Here is a 23948-nt window from a genome sequence, read left to right as displayed (position 1 = left end):
CCACCTCTCTTTTTTTCAACCAAAATAAACTTCTTTTTTTTTGCACTTTTTCCCTGATATCACTTTTTTCCAGTCTACACCCAGGCCTGCCATCCTGGGAAAAGTCTGCTAAGGTTTTTGGGGTCCATGGCTTGCTGGATGAGCAGGTTGACCTGTCCTCCCACGCTGAGCACCGTTCCCTCTTCCACTCCCTTGAGCTTCTCCTGCAGCCGCAGCAGCACCCGCTCCGCCACCTTGTTGAAGCTCTGACTGTCACTGCTGGAAAGAATATGAGGGGAAGAGCCTGAACACACACACACAAAACCTCGCCAGCTCCGATTCTGACACTTCTCTCCTTGATTACCTGGATTTACGGCTGTTGTCTATGTCATCTCCCCCCATAGTGGAGCTTAGCGTTGCGTTGAGCTCCTGCTGCTCGTCATGCTGCAGGTAAAAAGCTTTCAGGGGGTTCATGGTCCAGTCAAACAAAGGGTCATACAGCAGCACCTATTTAAAACGCACAAAGACACAGAAACTTACAAAAGCACTCCTTAATATGAAGTTATGGAATAAAACATAATATTTAGAGCATGATTTTACCTCCACAATAGTCAAGAGGGCTTCTTGAGAACTTCTCATCACCTCCATCGTCTTCTCACAGCATCTGAAAGGGAAAGCAGGGTTCAGATTATTTATAGTGCTAAATGTTTAAAATGTCTAAATAGCAACAGATTTCCCAACATGAATCTTAATCTGTGGTCTGAGAAAAGATTAATGAGGAAGTTTGTTTAATGACACAATGTAATATGCTATTTCAAATTATAAAACTTTATTAATCGTGAAGGAAACTCATCAATCAATGGTGATTAGCTACTCATGCAATAAAAGGATCAGATCATTTTTTTATTATGTCCTGTAAAACCTCAGAATTGACAGGGGGTCGATTTTTACTGCAAGCCACTTTGCAACCCACCTCCACTTCAGTTTATATTTTCATGTCTGATTCAAATTTGTCATGTTGCCTGCCGTGCTCTGTCACAGAGTCTTTACTTCCAGTTTTCCATGTATGAGTATAAAAGGGCCTGAAGGTCCCAGACCACTGCTGACAAATAAGAGCAACATCTGAGCATAATCGTGAGCTAACCTCCTGAAAACTCCCTCCACTCCAGTGATGCCCATACCGTCCACAATGTCTCTGGAGAGTCTGAAGGGGACAGTCTCAGGGGTGGGGAGGATCTTGCCTTGCTCAAAGGCTACACCTTTAAAATATCAACAACAAAAACACACACAGTGAAGAAAAAGGGGCATCCACACTGGAGGAAAAAAAAACATTTTCTGAAACAAAGAGTGACCTTCTTGGTGTAAGAATACCTAAATCGATGTGCACCAGTTCTGCAGTCTGTTCGTCGATCAGTATGTTCTGGATGTGTCTGTCACCCAGACCCACGATGTAGCCGACTGTGGACACAAAACAGAAAACAGAAGGTTTGTTTTTACAATTACTGGATCGTCGTTTGGAGATAATATGAAATCTCGTTGTGTGTATATTTAATGTATATTTTTTAATTCTGTGTCATGACTGATAAATGTTTTCTTTCAACTCTGGACTTCAACTGAGAACAAAATGTTGACACGCTGAGGTGAAAGGTGGTGTTTTATGTACAAAGCAAACCGGGATCCATGAATCACCTTAATAATAATCAACACCAACACTTTAGTTTCAAGTCACATCAATTATATGTCGCCCTTCGGTTTGTGGCATCTTGTATTTACAGTACATAATGAGCTTTACTCTGTGAGACGGTGTACCTATAGAGGAGGTGGCCACACTGCGAGTGTAAGCCAGCCGCTTCTCCATCCACACTGCGGGATCCAGGAACCGTTCCATGCAGAAATACCTAAAGACCGGCCTGAACTTCGTGCACACCTCGTTGTAGGCCTGCAGCTTCTCGTCGAATGCAAGTCTCTGAGCGTCCTGCAGTGACAGCCCAACAAAAACTACAGCTGTGAGTTCTGAACCCATAGCAAGCATGTGTTGCCATGTTGCAAGTGTTTTCCTGTCAGCACCGCCATACCAACATCTTCCTCCGGCAGGCTAGGCTGGCCCAATCTTGGGGTCGGAAGCGTTTGTGAGCTCCTTTATTGGGCTCCACCAGAAACTCCCCGATGGGCACCGTCCCAGAGCACCACTCTAACACGCCACTGCGCTGTGAGAAAGGCACCACCTGGAATCAAGTATATGACAGATTTTTTTTAAGCAACGAAGGGAAAAAGAGATGAAAGCAAATGTGAAGCAGTGCCACAGATGTGCGTCTATCGGGGAACCTTGTATCGTCTGATGTTGAGCTTCCTCTTGCGTGTGTCTGTATTGCGCTGCAGCAGCATGGAGCACATGCTGAAGACCTGCTGCATCACTGCGTCCTGTCGCAGGTCGTCCTGACCCTGTTTGCATTAAAACACTAAAATCACTCACAGGTGAGGTGACCAAAATCATCACAACGATCCTTTATTTTAGTGCAGTTCAGTGTATTTGTACAGCCCAGTATCACGTGTGAGGGCTCAAACTGCTTCACAGCCATAGAAACAAGACAAGAACAGACAGACTGAGTTCTGTAGGACATTGGGAGTTTTATGACGTTTGCAGTCATTCATTTGTTAATGGCTGAATTCTTCAGTTGATAGTTCCTCTGAGTTTCAGGCAAGACAACTTTGGAGGAACTACTTTGAAGTCGAATGCAATTTAATGCAGGGGTGTCAAACTCCAGGCCTCCAGGGCCGGTGTCCTGCAGGTTTTAGAGCTCACTCTGGGTCAACACACCTGAATCAAATGATCAGTTCATTACCAGGCCTCTGGAGAACTTCAAGACATGCTGAGGAGGTCATTTAGCCATTTAAATCAGCCGTGATGACTCAAGGACACATCTAAAACATGCAGGACACCGACACTCGAGGCCTGGAGTTCGACACCCGTGCTTTAATGACTACATGTGACATGAATCTAGTGAGGTGGGAAATATCTGGTAAAAAGTAGTAGAAAATATTTGTGCATTTTGAATTTTCTGAATGATGGGGAAAAGGTGTAGAAGTACTGTAAGCTAATTCAAGAGTTTTTAAAGGAAACACAATATTGTACTGAAATGTACATGAGGAGGAGAATTTTTGTAAATCTCTTTGAGTGGGAATCACCACACAACCCACAACACAATGATATCACATGATATATGAAAGTTATCACCTCTTTTCAACCACAAATTATGTCCTCAGAGTAAAACTTTAATTCAATAAGATAAAGTTATTTTTTTGCTGCAAAATGAGACTTTCACACATATGGAACCTGCCAATGAAACCTGCTGTTAGAGTCTGCTGCTGTCTGTGACTGAATTGGGTCAAGTTGGCAATTACATGCAATCTGTTTTTGGTAATACAGTAAATAACTGTGAAAAACCATCGAAAACAGAGAGAATTCACATTTACGAGAAATGTGCAACCTATAGGAAAATAACCACAATACAACCAGCTGGTGGCCAAGTTGGGTTGCGTCTCCTCGAGTTGATGTCATTGACAAAGACTCATTCAGACTGATGGCAACATGTTGGCAATCTGTCTGCATTTATATATTAGACAGCAGCTATTTACAAACCTTCAAAGAGCTCTCTGAGAGTGACTGCAGTCAATCCAATATCCTCTCTATATATGTATATGTAGATAGACTGGCTATAGATACCGAATGAAACTGGAATGGAGGAATTGTGAGCCACCTCCTCTACATGGATGACATCAAGCTGTATGCTAGGAGTGAACGAGACATTGATTTACTGATCCACACAACCAGGATTTACAGCAACGACATTGGAATGTCATTCGGATTGGAGAAGCGTAGTCGGATGGTAACGAAGAGAGGGAAAGTAGTCAGAACTGCCAAAAGGCAACATCGCTGACATTGAGGACAGCTACAAGTACCTGGGAATCCTAAAGGCAAACAGAAACAAACAGGAACAGCAACCAGAGAGTAAGGCAAGTCAGCTGAGGAGTCAGCTGAGTGGGAAGAACAAGATCCAAGCCTGTGAATACCTCTACTGAATGCCTCAGGCAGCAGAAACACGAGCAAGAGGAGGAGCACTCATGGAAGGACAGGCCCCTGCATGCTATGTACCACCAGCAGATAGAGGAAGTGGAGAGCATCCAGAAATCCTACCAGTGGCTGGACAAAGCTGAACTGAAAGACAGCACAGAGGCACAAATCATGACAACACAAGAACAAGCTCTGAGCACAAGATCCATAGAGGCTGGGGTCTATCACACCAGGCAAGACCCCAGGTGCAGGCTGTGTAAAGATGCCCCAGAGACAATGCAGCACATAACAGCAGGGTGCAAGATGCTAGCAGGCAAGGCATACATGGAACGCCATAACCAAGTGGCCGGCATAGTGTACAGGAACATCTGTGCCGAGTATAACCTAGAAGTCCCGAGGTCAAAATGGGAGACGCCCCCTAGGGTGGTGGAGAATGACCGAGCTAAGATCCTGTCAGACTTCCAGACACAGACGGACAAAAATGGTGGTGGCTAACCAACCGGACATAGTGGTGGTAGACAAACAGAAGAAGACGTCTGTAGTGATCGATGGAGGACAGCAACATCAGGAAGAAGGAACACAAGAAGCTGGAGAAGTACCAAGGGCTCAGAGAAGAGCTCAAGAAGTTGTGGAGGGTGAAGGTAACAGTGGTCCCCGTGGTAATCGGAGCACTAGGTGCATTGACTCCCAAGCTAGGCGAGTGGCTGCTGACCTATTTTTACTCGTGTGACTGAGGTGTTTGCTTGCCCTGAATCGATATAACACTACCATGCAAAACATAGCGATGCTGCGCTGTAGAGCTTTTTTTTCACCACCAAATCAAACACACAGTTTCAACTCTCCTGTTTTTTTTCACTTTCATCTTATTTTGGAAGCTGCTGAGTCAAACTCCCAGGCCGTATAATGCTGCTGACTGTTGTGACTTTAATATTAATGCAAAACAAGCACACAGATACAAAACTCAAGTTTCACCACGACTCTCCCAAGTGGTAAATCATTAGCCTTCAATTGACTGTCAAACGTGTCAGCAAACACAAGCACGCTCTCACACACAAACACACAGCCTGCTAAAGAATGTTTTCATTATAAAGGAGTGAAAGCCTGTTTGTCCTGGTACAAAAACAGGATTAATCATTAGCAATGGCCAAAGCTAAATGGAAAAAAACTCAAGTTTAAATTGTGAGCACCTTCCCGTCAGGGCTGGCCAGACTATAATGGCACACGAGAAGAGATTTGTTGAAAGACAAAAAAAACCCCGACGTCAAAAGCACACGTAAGACACGCACAAACGCACGCACGCTTACTTTGACCAGCTGTCTCCTGCTTTTGCCGTCAGAGCCGACGCAGTCGATGATCTTGGGCAGGTTGACTCCTCCGGCCAGGTGATAGTGTGGCATGAAGGACCTGACAGTCACCAGGTTTTCATAACCACCGGACGGATCCACCTGTTTACACGATAAATATGAGACAAATAATTCAATCAAACCAATCAAAAAATGACACTATACACTAAACATGGATCACCCCAGTAACACTTAAATAACAAAACTTTATATAAAGTCTGAAAGCAGCAAAGTTCTCTCTCTCTGTATGTTTTTAAGTTGTATTTTACCTTAATTTCCATTGTGGGGATGGTGACCTCCTCAAGGTCTCTAATTTGCATGATGGGCTGATCAGCGGGGATGGGGATGGCCTCTGAAACCAAACAAGGACACAAAGGATGTCTAAGCAGCGGACATTTAATGCACACAACCATAACATATACTCACGACCTCTGAGTGTGTATAACTGTAGAATGTTAGGTCTACTAGCAAATAAACAGCTGAGTGGACCTGAGCAACTATGAGCAGAAAAGTCTTCATCCCTTCATGACCACAGTGTACTGATCCTCTAACGGCTGCTCCCAGCAGGATAAGGCACCATGGCACAAAGCTCAAATCATCTCAAACTGGTTTCTTAAACATGACAATGAGTTCACTGTACTCACACCTTTGGCATTTGGTGAAACCAAAGATTCACATCATGGAGCAAAATCTTTCCAGCGCCTTGCTGAATCTGTGCCACGAAGAATTAAAGCAGCTCTGATTCAAAAAGATGATTCAACCCACTCCTAACATGGTGCACCTAATAAAGTGGCCAGCGAGTGAATAAAGCATAACTCACTCTTCTCTGTTTTGTGTCTGCTGGCATCCATGTAAGCCAGGGTGATGTAGGCATCGCACAGGCGCTCGATCCCTCGGATCATCTCGGCTCGCTTCTTCCTGATGGTGGCGATGATCTTCCGAGCGACATCCGAACGCTCCTGAATGAGGGAGAACATGTAAACAGTTTAAAAAAAACAAACAAACAAACAAACACACCAGGTGCTTCTTTTGTTTCTCATGTTACAAAATTTAACACACCCAAAGTTTCAAAACGCAACGGCACTGTCCTCGTTTAATGCAAATGTGTTAAACATGAGTTTTTTTCACCGTGACAATCGACGTGTCATATTTAAGCTCCGCATGATGGAGAGAATCGTGTAAAACGGATGGAAACATCACACTCACCAGATCAAACTGCGAGAGCTGTCGCGTAGCACTCTTAGACTGCCTGGACCTGCAAAAGTTTTCGTCTTTGTTGGCATTGACCAGGGCGAAGATGATAAAGAGCGTGTGGTGAGGGTGCTGCAGAGATGCTCGGCATATCAGCTATGAGGAAGGAGGAGTACAAATAATAAACTGGACGTGGCTGCAGCAAACCTTTTATATAATGCGGTTTCTGCTCACAATAATGAATAAAAGAGCCGCGTTACCTCATTGAGGACATCGTGGAATCCCGTATCCTCTGCGACGCCAGTTGCCATCTTGGTTCCCATGCGGGCGGCCAGCTGATACATGAGAGGCAGAAACTTGTAGGACGGGATCTGTTTCACCCCTTTCTGTTAACACAGAAACAAAAAGCTTTGTCAGATGATTATATTTCTAAGATTCAGTGCAGATATGTGAACGTTTTACTGACCTTCATCATCTCATTCACATCTTTAATGTCAGCATTTTCCAGCCAGAGGGAAGCCAGCCGGAAGACCCAGGTGTCGTGCTCCTCACCCTGCTCCAGACACTGGATGTAATTCTCCACAGCCTTACACAGAAAGCGCTTTCTGTCCGTCCGCAGGTTGGACAGGGCTTTTTCATCCAGCTCCAGCTCTCTTTGCACTTTTATTGTGTACCTGTGAAGTTGGACAAAGACAGGCTGGAAACAGGCCTTCACTTTTTCTTTGGTTGTAACTGGACCTCAGCTTAAATGCAATACATCGAGCTGTAAATGTGCAAATCAACCTGTTGGAGGTCACTTTATGCTCCTTTATCAAGCCCACTTCCTCCTTGGCCTTTTCCAGCAGGGCCTGTTTGTTCTCAAACTCAGACGAGTTCATGTATTTGTCGATGCTCTGGTACTGAGCGTCAGAGAAGCGGGCCAGAGATAAAAATGCCTCAGTCCGCTGGTTCTGGAGCCTGGAGTCCTGAAGTCCCGATTCCCCCTCTATCACCTCCACTGCCTGAGCAGAGATGAGACCTTTATTAATTCAACAGTACAGGGCTGTTCTCACGTGAGGAAACAAAAATCAGGCAAAATTTACAGGTATCAACACAAACATTAAAAAAAAAAGTAAAACAAGATTTAACCAGATGCACAAAAAAATGTCACTACAAAACTGTGACCCGATTCAGACGTATAAAACACACACAGACACACACATGAATTATTTAATTTTGTCTATATGAATCTGGCCAAAGGACATAAAGTGTAAACTTGCAGACGTTTAATATTTATGTCTTCGCCTGCTCCTAATTTGTCTGGACATAAATAAATTATTCATGTGAGGGTGTGTGCGTATGAAGGCCCGCATGCTGCCAGGCCGACGGGTAATAAACCATTCATTTCTCTAGGCGATCCCAGCTGTGTGTGTAGATTTTAGGGCGTTTGAGACCTTTAAGATTCCTGTTTTGGTCGCTCTTCTTCACACGAAAAGAAAATACCAGAAAATAACTCTTAACCGGAGCCACTTTGTTAATTCCAGGAACTATGGACACTCCACATGTGTGAAAACGCTTCAGATGGGTGATAACAAGCCACAATTCTGCCCTTTTAATCTTTTAATAAAGCTTCGACTGCTCATGCCAAAAGCTTTTTCCTACCCTCTCCAGGTACTTCTCCAGTATGACTCCAGGACTTTCCAGGCAGGTTTCTGCCAGCCAGTTACCACACAGCCTGAGGCACTCGGTGTAGACTGGTGTTAACGCAGGATTTAAATCCACCTGTGCAACACACATCAAACCAGCTCAATAACCCATCTTGGTATTTGGATTGAACTTAGCTAATCTTACTGTTTTGCATTAGTTACAACACAGCGTTATGTGTCCGTCTGACCTTTTTCTCTAGGCTGTGTATCATCTGTCTCAGCAGGCCCAGAGCCAGACCCTGCTCTCCCTTTGCCCAGAAAACCTGGGCCTCCTCCAGTTGCCACGACGACACAGGTAGCGACGCCAATGTCCTTCCACCGCCGGCATGCTGCTTCATCTGGTAGACTGCACGCTCTGCCAGCTGGATAGAGGTTAGAGGCAACCTTCATATGATATTCACGTGGTAAATGAAAGGAAAACAGTGCTTCAAACCTTCACCTGTGGATCTGTGGATGTTACCTGCGTGTTTCCGGCCTTGCGAGCTAACCGGCACAAGTCCATGAGATGGTCAGTGAGAACAGAGCTGAGGTACTGGCTGCTGTCGGGCTCTCCCACCCTGGACAACAGGGTGTGCTGGGCCACAGAGCGGACGGCTAGGATGGGTTCTACTAAAGCAAAGTCACTGTCAACGAGGAGCTGAGAGTGGTGCCGCCACTGGCTGTAAACTTCTCTCAGGATGAGGTCTGAGAAGGGTCTGATGTAAAAAAAAGAAAAAGAAAAAAAAGAGTTTAAACATGAATAAGTCCAGAGGAGGCGTCCCGTGTGTTACTGACTGTGTGGTATGCTTCTGCCTGAGTCACCTGGAGAACAGCTCTTTAACACTCTCCAGCTCTCTGACGCTCTGCAGGTTCCTGAGGGCTGGATACAGAGATGACACGGCCTCCAGACTGCCTTTGCGTAGCTCTTCCACCTCGGCACCCCTGAAGAAATGCATACGCGTTATAAAGCAGAAATAAAGCTGTCGTACCAGAGGGTAAAACTCCATATTTTGTCCACCGCACCTGGCCTGTTTCAGAGTTTCATCAAATATGGAGAACTCCTTATTCCTGAGTGCTTGCAGGGCACAAAACACAGATTCGTGAAAGCCAGGATTGGATTTCTCACTCCTGCAACAGCAAGACATTGGAGAAAAAAATAATTAGCTTCTAACTGTGAGATTCTAGTTGCGTTTCATGCAGCAGATGCTTCCCTCACCTTTCTGACAGCTCAAAATCCCACTGGGTGTTCCTCCAGGCTGCTTGAAAGCGAAGATCTCGCAGCTCAGCTCCCCACTCGACCCCTTCGCTCTCGAGACCCCTCATGTAGGTGGCCAGGATGCTGCTTAGACCGAAGTTCTGCAAACCCTGTCGCCAAAAGATTAAAGAAACTGTGCTAAAAGCTAAAAGATTTCAATCTAAAACATTCTTTGGAGGAAGTGGTTCGTCATAGTATCATTTCAATCATACCTCCACAATGCCCACTTGCCGAGTGACCTCGGGAAGGGTACAGTGAAGGTCGTAGGAGGTCAGGGCCCTTCCCCACATAGCTTCATGTTCGTAGGTGCGAATCCTGTGAATTCACGCGGCAAAACGGCATCAGCAGATCTGATAATGACTGAAGCCTAATGAGGAATAAGTGACCGTGTGAAAGATCTAACTGAAATTTTCTACCTTGTCAGGGGGCTGGTCATGGTTTCGCCACCACAGCCATACAGACTATCCGGCTCCCCGATGCTGCGATACACCTCGATCAGCAGCTCCTATAAATATGCAAAAATGAGAGGAGAACAAGAAAGTCTTTTAAAAACAGATAAAATAGCTCATGCGTGATAATGATGATACAACAAAATGCAAGATCAGCTTCGATGGCAATGCATTTCCTGGTTGCCAAAAGTGGCTGTCTTTTTTTTCCTCCCATATTTTTGACCTGATGTTGTCATTTAGAAAACAAAGCAGCCTGTGTAACTATGTGTGCAGCACGAAGAACCAACCTGCAGACTGATATTGGTGTCTTCTATGCTCTTCTCGGTCAGGCTGGAGATCGTGAAGGTCTGGCTGTTCTCTTCGAAATTTATTTTCCGCGTTGCTCTGGAGTTGGTTCTGCAGTTACAGGAAATGAATGGATCAAAAATGAAAAGCTGGATAAAGTTATTTTTCCTGTTACTGTTTAAATGAAGCTGCTGCATACTTGCGACTTTCTTCCATGTTAGCTTTGATCTTGTCCACGTAGATCTCGGTGTACAGCAGGGCGGTGAAGTGAGCTGAGCAGGACTGAGCGGCTTTGGCCACCTCCAGGTAGTTCAGATCCAGCCAGAAGTTTGAGTCGCACACTGTGCCAAAGGATTTACTGCAAGAAGGCAAAGCTCTACATTCATACTACAGCAGGTTTACTGGGGCAGAGACAAGAGCAGGTCCAATCGAATAATATCTGACTACAAACCCGTCAGCTTCCAGTGGCCTCTGCTGGTGTCTGAGGTAGTCAATAACTGCAAGCATGGTACGCAGAGAGGTCTTATCATGCACGCCCTGGCTCGCAGTGTCGGACTCTGCAGAGAATAACATAGACCCTCATCTCAAAGCAAACAAACACTAAATATGATCTATCGTCCACTGTCAAAATATAAGGAACAGGATCAATAATATTTGTCACAGATTCAAACTGACCAGAGTCAGACGTGAGAGGAGTGGCGGAGCGACTCGAGGCCTGAGCGCTTCTGCAACAAAAGCTGAAAAAGTCCTGAATGTGGGAGGAGAGCAAGTCCCTAAACGACCCATCGGAGTCATCCAGAAGAATGGAGTGAATGATGAGAGGCAGTAACCTCTGACAGCAGTCCACCCACACCTAAACATGGAGAGAATAATGGAGCAACACAGAAGGAATAAGGTGGAGTAGGCTGTACTGACATTCAGTATATGACTACAAATGTTAACTAATTAAACACAAATTAAGTAATGTAGCCATTCGACTTCTACACAGCTCTTAGGATAACTCACCAGGCAGAGTGGTCGGGACAAAAGCAGAGCCTCACACTTGACCCCTCCGCTGTCCAGCAGCGCTGTGCACAGAGCCTTCAGCCAGCTCTTATGGCTGCCCGCCTGGGGAATCCAGAACTCCTGGCTCTTCAGGTTTCCTCTGGCCTCTGTGCTCTCCTTGGCAGCCACAGCAACCGCCTGACCATGGATGGCAGCCAGTCATCAGATGCATGAGCTTGCTGTGAGCTCCCGTGAGGTAACTTGCAGACACACGCACAAATATCTAAAACCCACCTTATTCTTGGCTGTTCTGAATGGGTTAAGGTAAGTCAGCATGGGGTCTCTGTTCCCTTTGTGTTGCTCCCAGAAGTCGACTCCTGACTGAGTTGCGAGGATGTTCTTCAGGCACTGAGCTGCTGCCTGTCTCACCTCGATTCTGGCAGACAACCACAGCACAGAGCACATCAGCTTTTCCATTATCATGAGTTAAAACCTGATAGCTACAGAATCTGAGGAGTCAGCGTACTGCTGTTGAGTGAGCGCGTCGTTCGTGCAGTTGAGGACGATGTACAGACACTGAGACTCGGTGGATTCGAAGAGGGAGACGGCTTTTTCATACAGGGGGTCTCTGCCATGGAGAAGGGCGATGTTGGACAAGTCTACTGGGCCCAGTTCTCCTAAACAGCTGCCTGCCGCCTCTGCAGCACAAGGACTGAGCTATGAGAGCACTGCCAAACGGAATCTTATCAAACTGTTGACATGGAAGACAACACAGCTTTGATTTGTTTTACCCTGAATGTCAGCTCCTCCAGGGTGGCCGGCTGCTAGTTTACAGAGCTGCAGCAGATTGAGGACCAACTTCACCAGCACACTGTCGCTCGCGTCGGCTAAAAAGGACGACACGGATGGAAAACATTTACATGCAATCGTTCTCACGCAGAAACCACTCTTCCTCCTTTAGCATCATACCGTGGCACTCTTTAAGAAGCTCTCTGATCTGTCCTTTGTTGTCATGCAGCTGTCTGGTGAGCTCCTTTAACCCCTCGAGTCTAGTCAGAGGTAAGGAGTCACAGGACGTCACTGACAGGAAGTGGGCGATCTCCTGCAGGGGGGATAATTAAAAATTCATTACTCTCCGTATCAATATGATGAGAGAAGATCTAAATAGACTTTTAAAGTGAGGAAATTATATTTACACATGTATTTGCTGCTTTTACCTGTCTCAGACTGAAGGTGCCAGCGTTATATTTGAGTTTGTGCTGTACAGCCCGCAGCTCTCTGAATTCAGGGATATTAGGGAAAGGCTCCAACCCTCTGATTGCTTCCTTTAACGTCTGCTGATTTTCTATGACAAGAAACTGCAGCAGACTCAGCACCTTCAGGGCAAAAAGAGGATTCAAAATCAAAATCATGCACACTGAAAAGGAGCCACAGTTATTCTAAGACAAAGATATGAAATAAAGAAGAGTTTGTTATCAGCAAACAGTCCATCCTTCTGTCTGTGCACAAAAAGACCCAGATTGTCTTCCTCCCCTAACCCCAACCGCTCTCGGCAGATGAAGCCCCTCCCCAAGCCTGGTTCTGCCGGAGATTTCTTCCTGTTAAAGAGGAGTTTTTCCTTCCCACTGTTGCCAAAGTGCTTACTCAAAGGGGTTCATAAAATTGTTGGGTTGTTCTCTGTATATACTATTGTAGGGTCTACCTTACAATATAAACCACCTTAAAACGACCGTTGTTGTGATTTGTGTAAATAAAACTGAATTGAAACCAAATTGAAAAACAAGAAGTGGTATTCCTAAAAACTGTCTTTCCCATTTTCCTATCAAAATATTAAGAAATTATGGGCGGCCCAAAAGTTTTGAACTGTATGCTGTGTACTAAATACATTCAACGAACACCACGCTTTGGCATGCAATCACTTACCTGCTCTGAGATGGAGGGTCGGCTGGTCACCTGAGCAGTTAGAGTTCCAATGATGACCTGTAGGTGGCAGCCCAGAGCATCATCACAGACCTGCAGGGACACGTGACACACGGAGGCCAGCAGGTCACAGCACAGAGCGAGGCTGCGGGTAGAAACCTCATCACACGGAACTGGTCTGTGAACAGCAGGAAAACAGTGTTTATGTATGTACAGCACAATATGTGTGAAATGTAGAAAAACTGTTCTGTAACCTAGCCTAAAACCGCGCTACTAATGTAGCTAAGTTAGCTCAATTTTTAGCGGTATCGAGATACCGGGTAATGCTAGAAAACAACAACAATCATAATAATGATAATAGCAGAACAGGAATAGTATAAAAAATGACTGATTTTTTGCTTTTTTATAATATGTATGTATATATATATATATATATATATATATATATATATATATATGAAAAAGGATAACAACAACTTCTATATATACATATAAACACTTAAAAACAGCCATTAAGAATGGGAAAGGACCAATTTCAGTGATTACAAGTGATCAGACTTGCTTTGGTTTAAGTTATGATTTTATCTTGGCGTTACAAATTTTAAAATCACTTATTGTTTTTTATTTCTAGTGGTAACGTGTTCCACATCTGTGGGCCTTTAACTTTAATTTCATATAATATCATCTGATTGACTTACTCAGGATTCACACCAGTGTGTAAGTCTGCCTGCGAGTGCACCAACCTGCTGTTAATATGGTGAATGAGCGTGTAGATTATATCTCTGAGAACAAAGGCCCAGGCTCCACCCAGACCGTCCTTCACCTCCCTGAGCAGCAGGCTGACGAACAAATGGTACATGAGGAGGATGCGGTGCCGTTCGTAGCTGTTGGTCGTCTCCGCTGTTCTTTCGCACACGGCCAGCAGAATCCTCTGGATAGAAATCTACAGACAGATGTAACATCATTGCACATAGAACAGAAAACGGAACACTGTGACTATTATCAAAACAAAAAAAGTTTGACTGGGTGACGATATATGAGACATCATACCGGGGTTTTTGACAGAATGGCTACCAGTGACTTGTGGTTGGCACCGTGGCACTTGCTGAGGTAGTCCAGTGTAGCTTTGATGACATATGAGCTGAAGTATGGTGGATTTGGTACCGGGTCTAGCTCTCTGAGAGATATTAAACACTGATTTTGACGTCCATTTGTTACCATACTGAGTATTTAGATGAATGAACAGTAAAAGGAAATAAAAAAAACAACTACTAGAGGACAAATATCCCAATACCCAATAAAGCGTTTCAGGTCTCCTCTGTCTTCTTCAGCTCCACTTCCTTCATACAGAGTCATGAGCAGTTCCACTACAATGTCAGCCAGGTTACTGTGGATCAGGCTGTCGATTTGCTGTGGACACATGTGAGAAGGTGAATTTTAGAGTATATAAAATCATTTGACTATGGCTTGTTCAGCCAAGCGTTTGACCTTAATAACATTTTCTCAGATCTTAGGACTGACAAGCAAAAGTCTTGAGTGCAGATGTACTGTCGATACAAGCTGGTGTTACCTGTTTACCCAGACAGCTGGCATCTTTGAGCAGGTCATACACCATGTTAGCCTTCTCTCTCTGCTGTGCAACCTGCGAGTCCTGGCCCGGCAGTGCAAAGTATGGCAAAATGTTGACCATGATCTTTGGGAAACAGTCTGCCAGTAAGTCCCTCCAGTCTTTGTCAAGAGACCTGCCGATAGACTTCACCTGCTCAAAGTCATCCAGGAAGACCAGGCGGGGGATCAGCACTGGGTAGGAAGAGCTTTAAGGGTATTGGAAAAGGATGCTCAGTCCTAATACACTTGATTTCAAAAAACACCAGCTTAATGTAACTATAGCAGAAGGAAATGTGACTCAGTGACGCAAAGATGAGCTTGTTTTCTCACTTATAGAACTCTTGGATTGTGTCATGATCCAGTAGACTGTAGGGGAAAGATCCAAGAGTGTAGCGGTCGTCAGACTGTCTCTGTGCGAGCCACTCGGCCACCAGGTAGTTCAGGTGAGAGCTGACGAATGTTTTTACGCTCCTGTAGCCCAGCGCTCTGGAGACACTGCACAACATCTGAGGTGAAAAAGAGGACAGGACAAATCATGTCACCCTAGATGATTACTAAACCACAGTAAATCAGTTTGCATGCTTGAAATATTCTCCTCCCTCTATTCTGCGCCTTGAAAAAGGAACTCCCATAAATCCACATGCAATAGAGTCAGTCGCAAAAATCCCACCTCTTACTGGCAGTAAAATGGCCCATAGTGACATACGGTGCAGTATTAATCTGCATCAGAGTAGTTATCCAAAGCACGTGTTACCTCACTTTTACAATGCATCAAGACCTTGTAAAAGCAAAATTGCATTCAAGTAGCTTGTTACCTTTTTAATGAGCTGCTCTTCAATATCGTTTTCTTTATAAGACTGAAAGAGTGCAAACAGGGACTGTTTTTCACACACGGGGCTACAGCACAGTACGACTGACAAGCTCTTGAGCAGGGTGGCCTTGCGGTTGAACATCTCGTCCTCCCGGTCCTCAGAAGAGCAGCCTCTCTGTGTGCGATTGCACAAACAATACGTTAGTCGGTGTGTGTGTGTGTGTGTGTACAATCGCAAAGAGTTGCTGACATGTGGTAATGCTGCTCGGTCTTACCGGAAGCTTCATCCCCTCCTGAGCCTTCAAGTAAACATTCTCAAAGGCTTTCTGCTGGTGTTTTAGTGGCAGCATCTTCTTCTTATCTGGTTGCTCTGAGCTCATGTCCAGAAACAGCCTGGAGACACAATACCAGCGAGCACATATTTATCTGTCTGATCTTAGTCTTGCTTTATGTTTACTAGTGGTAAAAGACGGAGGAAGCGTACCTCTCCACTGAAACGGCTACCAGCATGCGGACTTGGTGGTGTGCGTCTGCGAGGTGAGATGGAAGGACAGCAGACACGGGATGGTCTTCCTCTCCGTCAGAGGTTCTGATGCTCAGGACGGCCCACTTACAGCATGGGTCGGCCTAACCAAGCCGAAATGACAGCAAACGCAAAAGAACAAGAAAAGTCAAAAGCAGTGACAACGAGAGCTGCTGCAGTAATGGGACACTTTTACAGGCAGTAAAAACAGCAACACTGTTGCTTAATCGTAGATTTTACCTCCAGGAGAGCAACCAGACATTGCACTAAAGCAGCTCGCACAGATGCCACGCATTTACCTGTATGGCTCAGGAAACTGAAACGCAGTACAATAGGAGCATTAGTAACAGTTCTGACTACAATAGAATTTCTAAGAGAATTTCAAATTTCAAAATAAGGTAATTTTACACTTGACTTCTCTATCAACAATTGAAATCGTGTATGTAAATGTAATCTTTTTTAAAGAGCCGCCAGTTCATCTATTAATGGTGTAAAAACATGCTTCTAACCAGAATCCGGACACCACTTTCAGCAAGGATCCCTGCACATGTCTCATCTCCTCTGGCATGTGATGGGTTTTCCCCAGGCTCTTTATGGAGGGTAACAAACTCATCAGTACAGCAGCACAGATCTCCTGGTCCTGACGATACAGAGAGCACAGGTCCCTGTGAAGACAACAACAAATACATCTATTTATTACCACAGACACATTAATTCACATTGTGCAGATTGAATGTGTCTAACAAATACGAGTAAGAGAAAGGTTCTCATACGCCAGAGGACGGAGCAGCGAGTCAAATTCCTCCGGGGAGAGCGAGTCCTCAGCAGGAAGCTTCTTCAGCAGGATGAGATACTGCAAGAAAACCAGATAAGATGAGTGTTTCTGGCTAAAGGGTTGCCACGGTGATCCTCCAAATTTGCTGCTGCCTACCATGTTGAGGTGCAGGGCTTTACTGAAGTCCATCTGCTCCACCAGCAGCAGCAGCTTGCGCCGCACTTCCTGGGGTTTGAAAAGCAGGCCGTGGACGGGCTGGACCGAGCCGCACTCGCACAGGAACTCCAACACTGCGAGGAGAGCCAGGTCCTGCTGTGCCAGATGATCTTCTGATAGAAGGCTTTTCGCACCTGCAAGGTAGCGAGCAATGTGTATGAAACGTGCTAATTTTTTATTTAGCTGTCTGTGTTTTTAAGAAAGGAACAAACCAGGAAAGGACCCGACATACCTGGGCCGCAGGAAGTGTCGGTGTTGTCTCCTTTGGGCCTGTGGTTCCCGTTGGTGCTGCTCTGGGGCTCTTCACCATCATCAAACAAGTCAACATCATGGCCTTGCTGAGTTCTGGTCATTTCCCACTCATCATCCATGGGGTCATCCTCATCCATGACAGCGACTCTCCTGGCAGCAGTGCTTATCTAAAGGGAAAAAGAAGAGAGCTTGATTTCACAAGCCTGCTTTTCACATTAAGGTTTTTCCTTTTGTGTCTTTTAAATCTGTGACATGCTCTTTCTGTCGCTTACCAACATTTTGCAGATTTCCGCCAGCTCGCTGAGGAGGCTGGCTGGCAGAATCATTATAAAGAAACCAGAGGAGGTGGGACAAATATTTTCCTGCAGAATGATCACAAAAGTAGTTAAAATCCACTGTCAATGCCTGACTTTGACTTTAAGAGATATGGTTGTTTTTCTAGAAGAAAAGCTTTGTCACCTTGTTTTTTCTGCTGGCAGACTGTGTGCAAAGCTTCATAACAGACCTCAGGGTGCCCATGGTCCCTTCCTCTGTCATTTTTACTTTCACCCCTGAAACAAACCCGCTGAAGTCCTGGGCGAGGGCCTATGAGCAAGAACAGCCCGAAAACTTTAAATCTGGGGCTCATATTTCATTTCAACTTTCAATATGACAAACAAGGGTTCTCAGCCATCAGATTTTATGACTTCAGATAACTGATTACCTTTGCTTTACCGAAGAGCTGCGATCGGCAGGCCTCCTCCTCAGTCAGAAACCCAGTGGAGACGTAAGCTGCCAAAACAGCGGTCAGCTGACTGAAACAACGCACCAGACACTCTGGAGGAGTGGACTGAGACTGTCGAGGGTCCAAAACAATAGATGTCATTGTTTACCATGCAAAACAACATTCATACGCGCGCACACATCCGACTTCGACTCACTTCAGGAGAGAAGCAGTTGAGTAAATTGTCAGCCACGCAGAGCAGGGACTGCTCCAACTTGTGTCTGAGGCCGGGGACAGCAGCAAACCGGCTGTCGGCCGACGCCGTCCTCGCCGACTGGTCAAATCTGCGGACTTCTGACGGCGACGTGTTGAAGCTGAACTGCTGGTACAGCCTCTCGATCTGTTCCAGGTTGTCTTTGGCATCAGAGGGTATTTGCTCTTGAGAAAAGGCACTTTGAAGAGAAAAGAGTTGCAAAGAGGGTTAGTTTAATTCCCAAATCTCAAAGCAAGAGAGGGCAGAGAGAGATGCAGTGCAGAAGCTGGCTGTATATTACAGGTTATGGCTAGAAATTGTATATAGTAATAAAAGAGGTTGAAAAATAAAAGAATTCCCCTCACCTTTCTATGCCATGAGTACCCAGCAGAAACTTTAGGCCGACTCTGGCGTCCTTCAGAGTAAGAGAGACCAAGATGTTTGCTATAAGATTGTGAGGAAAGTCTCTGCAATTAAAAGAAAAGTTTAGGTTTTATCTTAAATACAAATGCAATAATACAAGATAAACTTTATTCTAGGAAAAAATCCAGAAACAAAGGAAAAATATGAAGTAAGGTTCAATTTTCTGAGTTTTGGAGTTTGTGCAAACAGAAAAAAGAATCCTATAAACAACACTTTTTTAACTGGAACATCTTATCTTTTGAATATAAAAGCACCTTCTACAAATATTAACATCAGTGTATAACCTGCCAACCTGCAAATGATGGGGTGAGGTCTGGAGCTGTCCTCCAACTCATCACTCTGGTCGCTCATCAGCATCCAAGCTATGAAGCTCTCCTTCAGATTAGGTGATGTGCCTCCTTCTGTGGCCCCCGCAAAGTCCCAGCCTGATGCTGAGATGAGACTTTTTGGGACCGGACACTTTAGCAGGGCCTGGGCAAGACAGAGTGCAGCACTCCTGCGTACGAGGAATCGAATCAGATTAGTATCTTTTGTGTAATTAAAGAAAACTACTGTTGCAATGAAAAAAGAGAGAAACTCACTTGGACGGTTTGCATACAGATCCAGATAAAAGCTTCCAAAAGTCTCTGTCCACATTAATCAGTCCTCCCTGGATGATGGAGGCCAGCAGGTCCAGGCTGAGGGACTCTGTCGGGGACGAGCTGACCCCACGCACTGCCAGGCCCCATACCTTAACCCAGAGCCTTCCCAGCTCCGTCCTGTAGACCTGGGCTCTCTCTGGGTAGCGAGCCTGGCACCGGGCCACCTCCCTCAGACAGCGCAGCACATACACACCCCTCTCTCCCCTCCGCTGCTCTGCCAGGAGCTGGTGCAACACTGACAGCAGTGAGACCAGCTCCCGTCCAGGCACCATGTATGGGTACTTAGAGGTGAGCGCTGTGGTGATTTGCAGCCTGAGAGAGGAAATAAAAGACGGGAATGTCTTTATGTGACGCTGATAGCACAGCAGTCCTCCGTGTCTCAAGGCAGAGTTGATGCCCCATAAAATAAAAAGCAATAACACTGATTTAAAAGTCATTCTACCCAGTAATCATCTTTATTTAAATTGAAAATGTGTTTATATTATTTGTGCTGTGATTATCATACCACGGTATGACATCAAAGTCACTGTGCTGAGGCTGCAGATGCTCACGGAGGACCTCCCAGCCCATTTCGATACGCCGGCGCTTGCTGGCAGCTCCGTGGGTGGGACTGCCCATCTGTGTGGCTCTGATGGAGGCCTGGGTGACATCCACGATGTGGGTGTCACTGTCATCATTAAACAGCTACAGCAAAGAAACGTAAGAGCGTTTAAAGGATTAAATGTGTCCAGACACCCTCCTCTAATGAGCTTCCTCACCGCACTTTTGAGCGAAGCTGAACCTTGATGCGCTTGGTGCATACATGACGTTCGAGCTTTCTTACCTGGTGACAGATGTCAGCCGTAAGCTCAATGAGATTGTCTTTGACGGCTATGTGTCTGGTCCCCGTGACGTACTTCCCTCTGCTGCCTATGTGACCAATCTCCCCGACCAACGCGTTGTAGAGGTTGTACAGCAGACTCCGCCACTTGGACCAGTCCTCAGCATGTGCACCTGCAGTATGAGTGAGAGCAGCCACCAGTTATTGGTTATTTATTTAAGGATATTCAAATATTTATGTTCATGACGTTTAAATAATTACTGCCAACAAATGAATGCAAACCTTGAGTTCAGCCACAGCTTTGCAAAAGTTTAGATTTTTGATGTTTTCACCAGTGAAATTTGAAAGATGCACTGCGATCAAATTAAATTAAACTTTTTTACTTACCTACTGGTTTCTATCTAACATTCACACACACACACTCACACACCAATGAATGCATCAGCCTGGAATGCATCGGGAACAACCTGAGATTCAGTATCTTGCCCAGAAAGAAGGTTGGAAGTGGGAGCAGACAGGGATCCAACAACCAACCTTCCAGTCCGCTCTACCTCCTTAACCCCCCAAATGCAAACTGAGCATCAGAATGAGGAAGAAAGCTGATTTAATTACTTTGAATGTACCATGCTTGTTGTTGCAAGACATGCTGGTCTGAGTGTTTCAGAAACTGCTGATCTGCTGGGATTTTCCTACATAACCATGTCTGCAGTTTACAGAAAATGATCCAAAAAAGAGGAAATGTCCAGCGAGTGACAGTGGTCTAAGCGAAAATGCTTTTGTGATGTCAGAGATTAGAGGAGAAAGGTTATATTGCTGTAAGAGATAGGAAACTCAAATATGCCCTTCTTAAAACAAAGTAGTTGGATGGTCTTAATCAAGGTGAAGAAGAGCATCTCAAAATGTGCAAGACATCAAACCTTAAAGCAGATGGGCTACGGCAGCAGAAGACGAACCAGAAAGGAAGGTGTACCTAACAAAGTGTTTGGTGAGTGTAGATCCCGCGATAAAGCCTGGCCTCCAACCACTATTAACCACAAACGCTGGAAACCAACATTTAAAATGAAGTTTTAAAAAGAAGAACCTGTATCCTGTGTCTTGGCTCCTTTGGGGTGGTGAACACAAATCTGTAGGTTGAAGAACTCCACAATCTCCTCTTTGAGAGCTGGACTGGGCCTCATGTCTGCCCAGACGTACAGTATGGAAGGCAGAAGCTCCTCTCCCAGTCGACACAGCCTCATCCTACAATTCATGGCTGCAGATCTCAAGAAGATGTTCAGAGCTGAGACGAGGTGCTCCAAAACAGCCAAGTGTTTCTCCTGCCTGATACGATTGATACAAAGAATGCATAGTGTTTAAATTTAGCGACTAATACCGGAACATTTATTCAACGTAAATCTAAAACAGTGTTAAAAGTCTTCACCTGACATTAAGCAGTGCTTTGGAGAAAAAGCTGAACAGCGTGTCATTGAATCCATCGGTCTGCATGCAGCAGCCCTGCACCACCGTGTGGATCACTCTGCTCACCAAAACGTGGTTGATGGGTCTGGACGAGGAGTTGAACAAACCACAGTACAAGTCCAAAAGATCTAAGGATCAAGAATAAACACAGATCCATCAGTTCTTACTCTTGTCTGCTTCCTGATGTTTAGAAAATAAAACTCCAAATAGCCCACTGACTTTGCCACTGCTGTGGAGCGATGTCACACCAGTACTTGCGGACAGAGAGGATGTCCTTTACAAGGAGGCTGCTGTAATCTTCTCCATAGGCTGAACAGCAGTACGAACTCTGCAGAACCTCCAGCACATGTTTCAGCAGCTCACTGCACTTCAGACGAGGCCCGCCTGGAGGAAGAAGAGGACACTCTTAACTGCAGTCCCCACAGTTCATTCAATATGTTTTCTACTGTGTCTGATGAATTAATGAAAGATACTTATAAATATAAAGATATACATTCACCCAAAACTGAAACATATTGCAACCTGCTCCTGCTCTTACGTTTGTTAGCGCAGCGAATGAAGTATTTGATCAGGCTGCATATTTCAGCCATCTTCTTCTGCCGCGTGGCCAGCGTGGTTGCTGTGACGTTGGATTTGCTTGATTGCATGCTTTCCGTCTCCTTTTGGACATAGCGCTGCAGAAACCTGATGCAATAAAATGCCAAGCAGAATAAAGAGCGTTCATTTATAGAAGCCACTTGTTCCGGTACATGTGCTAACTTTAGCTAAAATCATTTATGAGTTACGAGCATGTTGCAGAATATGAAATAAGAACAAATACTTATTTAAGAACTTTTCAAAAGATGCAAAAAGGTAGAAAATAGTACCTTCTCTGGAAACACCTTATAGATATATACATTTGGTATTTATATGGTTGCAAATACTCTGAGGCAGGTTACCTGAAAACAGCATCCCATGTGAGTTGCTTGGAGGCTTTTGCTTTAGCTGATGAGTTACGATCCAGTTCCTGCACAATCTCTGGAGACCGGAGGAGCCGTCTGAAGCGCTCAGCTTCTTTCTGATAATAAAAACGAGATGAAATAAAAAGCATTTACACCGCACTGATTAAAACTATTTCAGGTTTAGTTAATTATGGATAATTCCCCACAAAATTCACTTCAAAGCTCTTTATACTGTAAGTTAAAGACCCAACGGTATTGGAGAAAACCCCAACAATCAAGCGACCCAATACGAGCAGGCACTTAGCGATAAGAAAAACCCCCATTTTAACAGGAAGAACCAGGATTTGAAATTCTGTTCAATAAATACATATAATGTGTCACAACTGAGAACTTGAGGGGCTATACAGACTATCAACATACCAAGATGACTGGCAGATCTTATTTTGTTTTTGTTGCTACTTGTGCCAGGAAAGTAAATAAACCTTTATTTTAAAAAATAACTGATTTTAGTCTTTCAGCTATTCATCGCACTGCCTTTGTACACTTATAAAGTGCAAAATTGATGTTGTGCAAGCCACAGGCAAATTGCATCTTATTTGCAAGTGGGCAGGACAGATGCTGATGCTCAGCAGATGTATACGCAGTGCAATCTGAGCTTCTGACTGAGTTCAATACTGTAGGGTAAGAAGAGCCGTGATTTGAAGGTAGTAACTAAAAGAAGTGAATTAAAGGATAACTGTGGTAGTTACTGGTGTTGGGCTGCTTTGCCATGATAACTGGACAACAGTGTTAGTTAGCATCCTGTTATTTTAAAATATGCTAAATAGGGAGTTGTTTAACCTATTTAAAGTGCATTGAATCGCCTATGAATTCATTTATTTGGACAACTGATAGGCAGTAGTTCGTCTTTTTCACCTTCCTCTCTGTAGCTTTGTCATTCTCGAGTGCTCTGCAGCAGGCCAGGAGATCATGAAGAGCCAGGCTCATTGTGCCTCACCGTATGTACACACTGGAGGGACAGGATGTTGACAAAAGTTATTCATCTGCTTTATGCCTACACTATTATTACTTAGTAGACAGTGTAGATTTCTACTATTCGACCCACACTTTATTCACTGCTTCACTGCTCATGCAAACTACTTTAGCAACACGACACTGGCAGATTAAGCTTTTAACTTCATTCACAAACGTCCATTCAAACACCTGCACTGTTCACTGACCTCAGATGACTGCAGCGATTGCAGTTACGGAGTTGTCACACGCGCAGGTGCAGATGTTAGCTGAGGTAAGGCACACCGCTACTGTACCTGCCATAACAACTTTGCCATCTTGTAGAGCCACACGCACGCACGCACACGTAACCCACGCATAAAATATTCCCG

General features: G+C 44.8%; 1 protein-coding gene across 1 annotated transcript; it reads right to left on the bottom strand.

The window, feature by feature from the left end:
* Positions 1 to 3: 3 nt before the first annotated feature.
* Positions 4 to 23934, bottom strand: atm (ATM serine/threonine kinase). The gene is made up of 63 exons (XM_085429644.1): positions 23787 to 23934; positions 23482 to 23575; positions 22564 to 22682; positions 22164 to 22309; positions 21845 to 22009; positions 21588 to 21753; positions 21249 to 21487; positions 20171 to 20340; positions 19853 to 20031; positions 19288 to 19659; positions 18999 to 19202; positions 18649 to 18750; positions 18248 to 18482; positions 18031 to 18162; positions 17787 to 17912; positions 17600 to 17689; positions 17308 to 17494; positions 17016 to 17209; positions 16858 to 16937; positions 16594 to 16749; positions 16325 to 16400; positions 16046 to 16188; positions 15837 to 15954; positions 15566 to 15736; positions 15081 to 15256; positions 14713 to 14956; positions 14437 to 14552; positions 14193 to 14319; positions 13886 to 14085; positions 13146 to 13320; positions 12440 to 12598; positions 12192 to 12324; positions 12014 to 12109; positions 11749 to 11920; positions 11517 to 11658; positions 11244 to 11420; positions 10914 to 11091; positions 10690 to 10795; positions 10438 to 10596; positions 10241 to 10349; positions 9921 to 10009; positions 9717 to 9819; positions 9466 to 9614; positions 9273 to 9377; positions 9072 to 9191; positions 8731 to 8965; positions 8459 to 8632; positions 8227 to 8346; positions 7369 to 7586; positions 7052 to 7259; positions 6846 to 6971; positions 6601 to 6741; positions 6215 to 6353; positions 5664 to 5746; positions 5356 to 5496; positions 2305 to 2421; positions 2055 to 2204; positions 1789 to 1954; positions 1351 to 1437; positions 1124 to 1238; positions 580 to 643; positions 344 to 486; positions 4 to 258 (listed from the first exon to the last, which is right to left on the bottom strand). Exons 2-63 carry the CDS (start codon positions 23551 to 23553, stop codon positions 75 to 77), a joined length of 9288 nt encoding a protein of 3095 aa, XP_085285770.1. The 5' UTR covers positions 23554 to 23575; positions 23787 to 23934; the 3' UTR covers positions 4 to 74.
* Between the last annotated feature and the right edge of the window lie 14 nt (positions 23935 to 23948).

The sequence above is a fragment of the Copadichromis virginalis genome, linkage group LG14, assembly GCF_057382275.1.
Source record: "Copadichromis virginalis isolate Kocher_CV1m ecotype Utaka linkage group LG14, C_Virginalis_male_GT1.1, whole genome shotgun sequence".
In the NCBI taxonomy this organism is placed as follows: domain Eukaryota; kingdom Metazoa; phylum Chordata; class Actinopteri; order Cichliformes; family Cichlidae; genus Copadichromis; species Copadichromis virginalis.
The sequence above is the reverse complement of the archived record's forward strand: the minus strand, read 5'-3'. Positions and strand labels throughout refer to the sequence as shown.

Coding starts and splice junctions, on each gene's coding strand:
- atm (XM_085429644.1), bottom strand. CDS start 23,553: ATGAGCCTGGCTCTTCATGATCTCCTGGCCTGCTGCAGAGCACTCGAG. Junction 15,955..16,045: donor GTAGCCGTTTCAGTGGAGAG/GTACGCTTCCTC, acceptor TTGTGTCTCCAG/GCTGTTTCTGGACATGAGCT. Junction 9,820..9,920: donor ATGACCAGCCCCCTGACAAG/GTAGAAAATTTC, acceptor GTGAATTCACAG/GATTCGCACCTACGAACATG.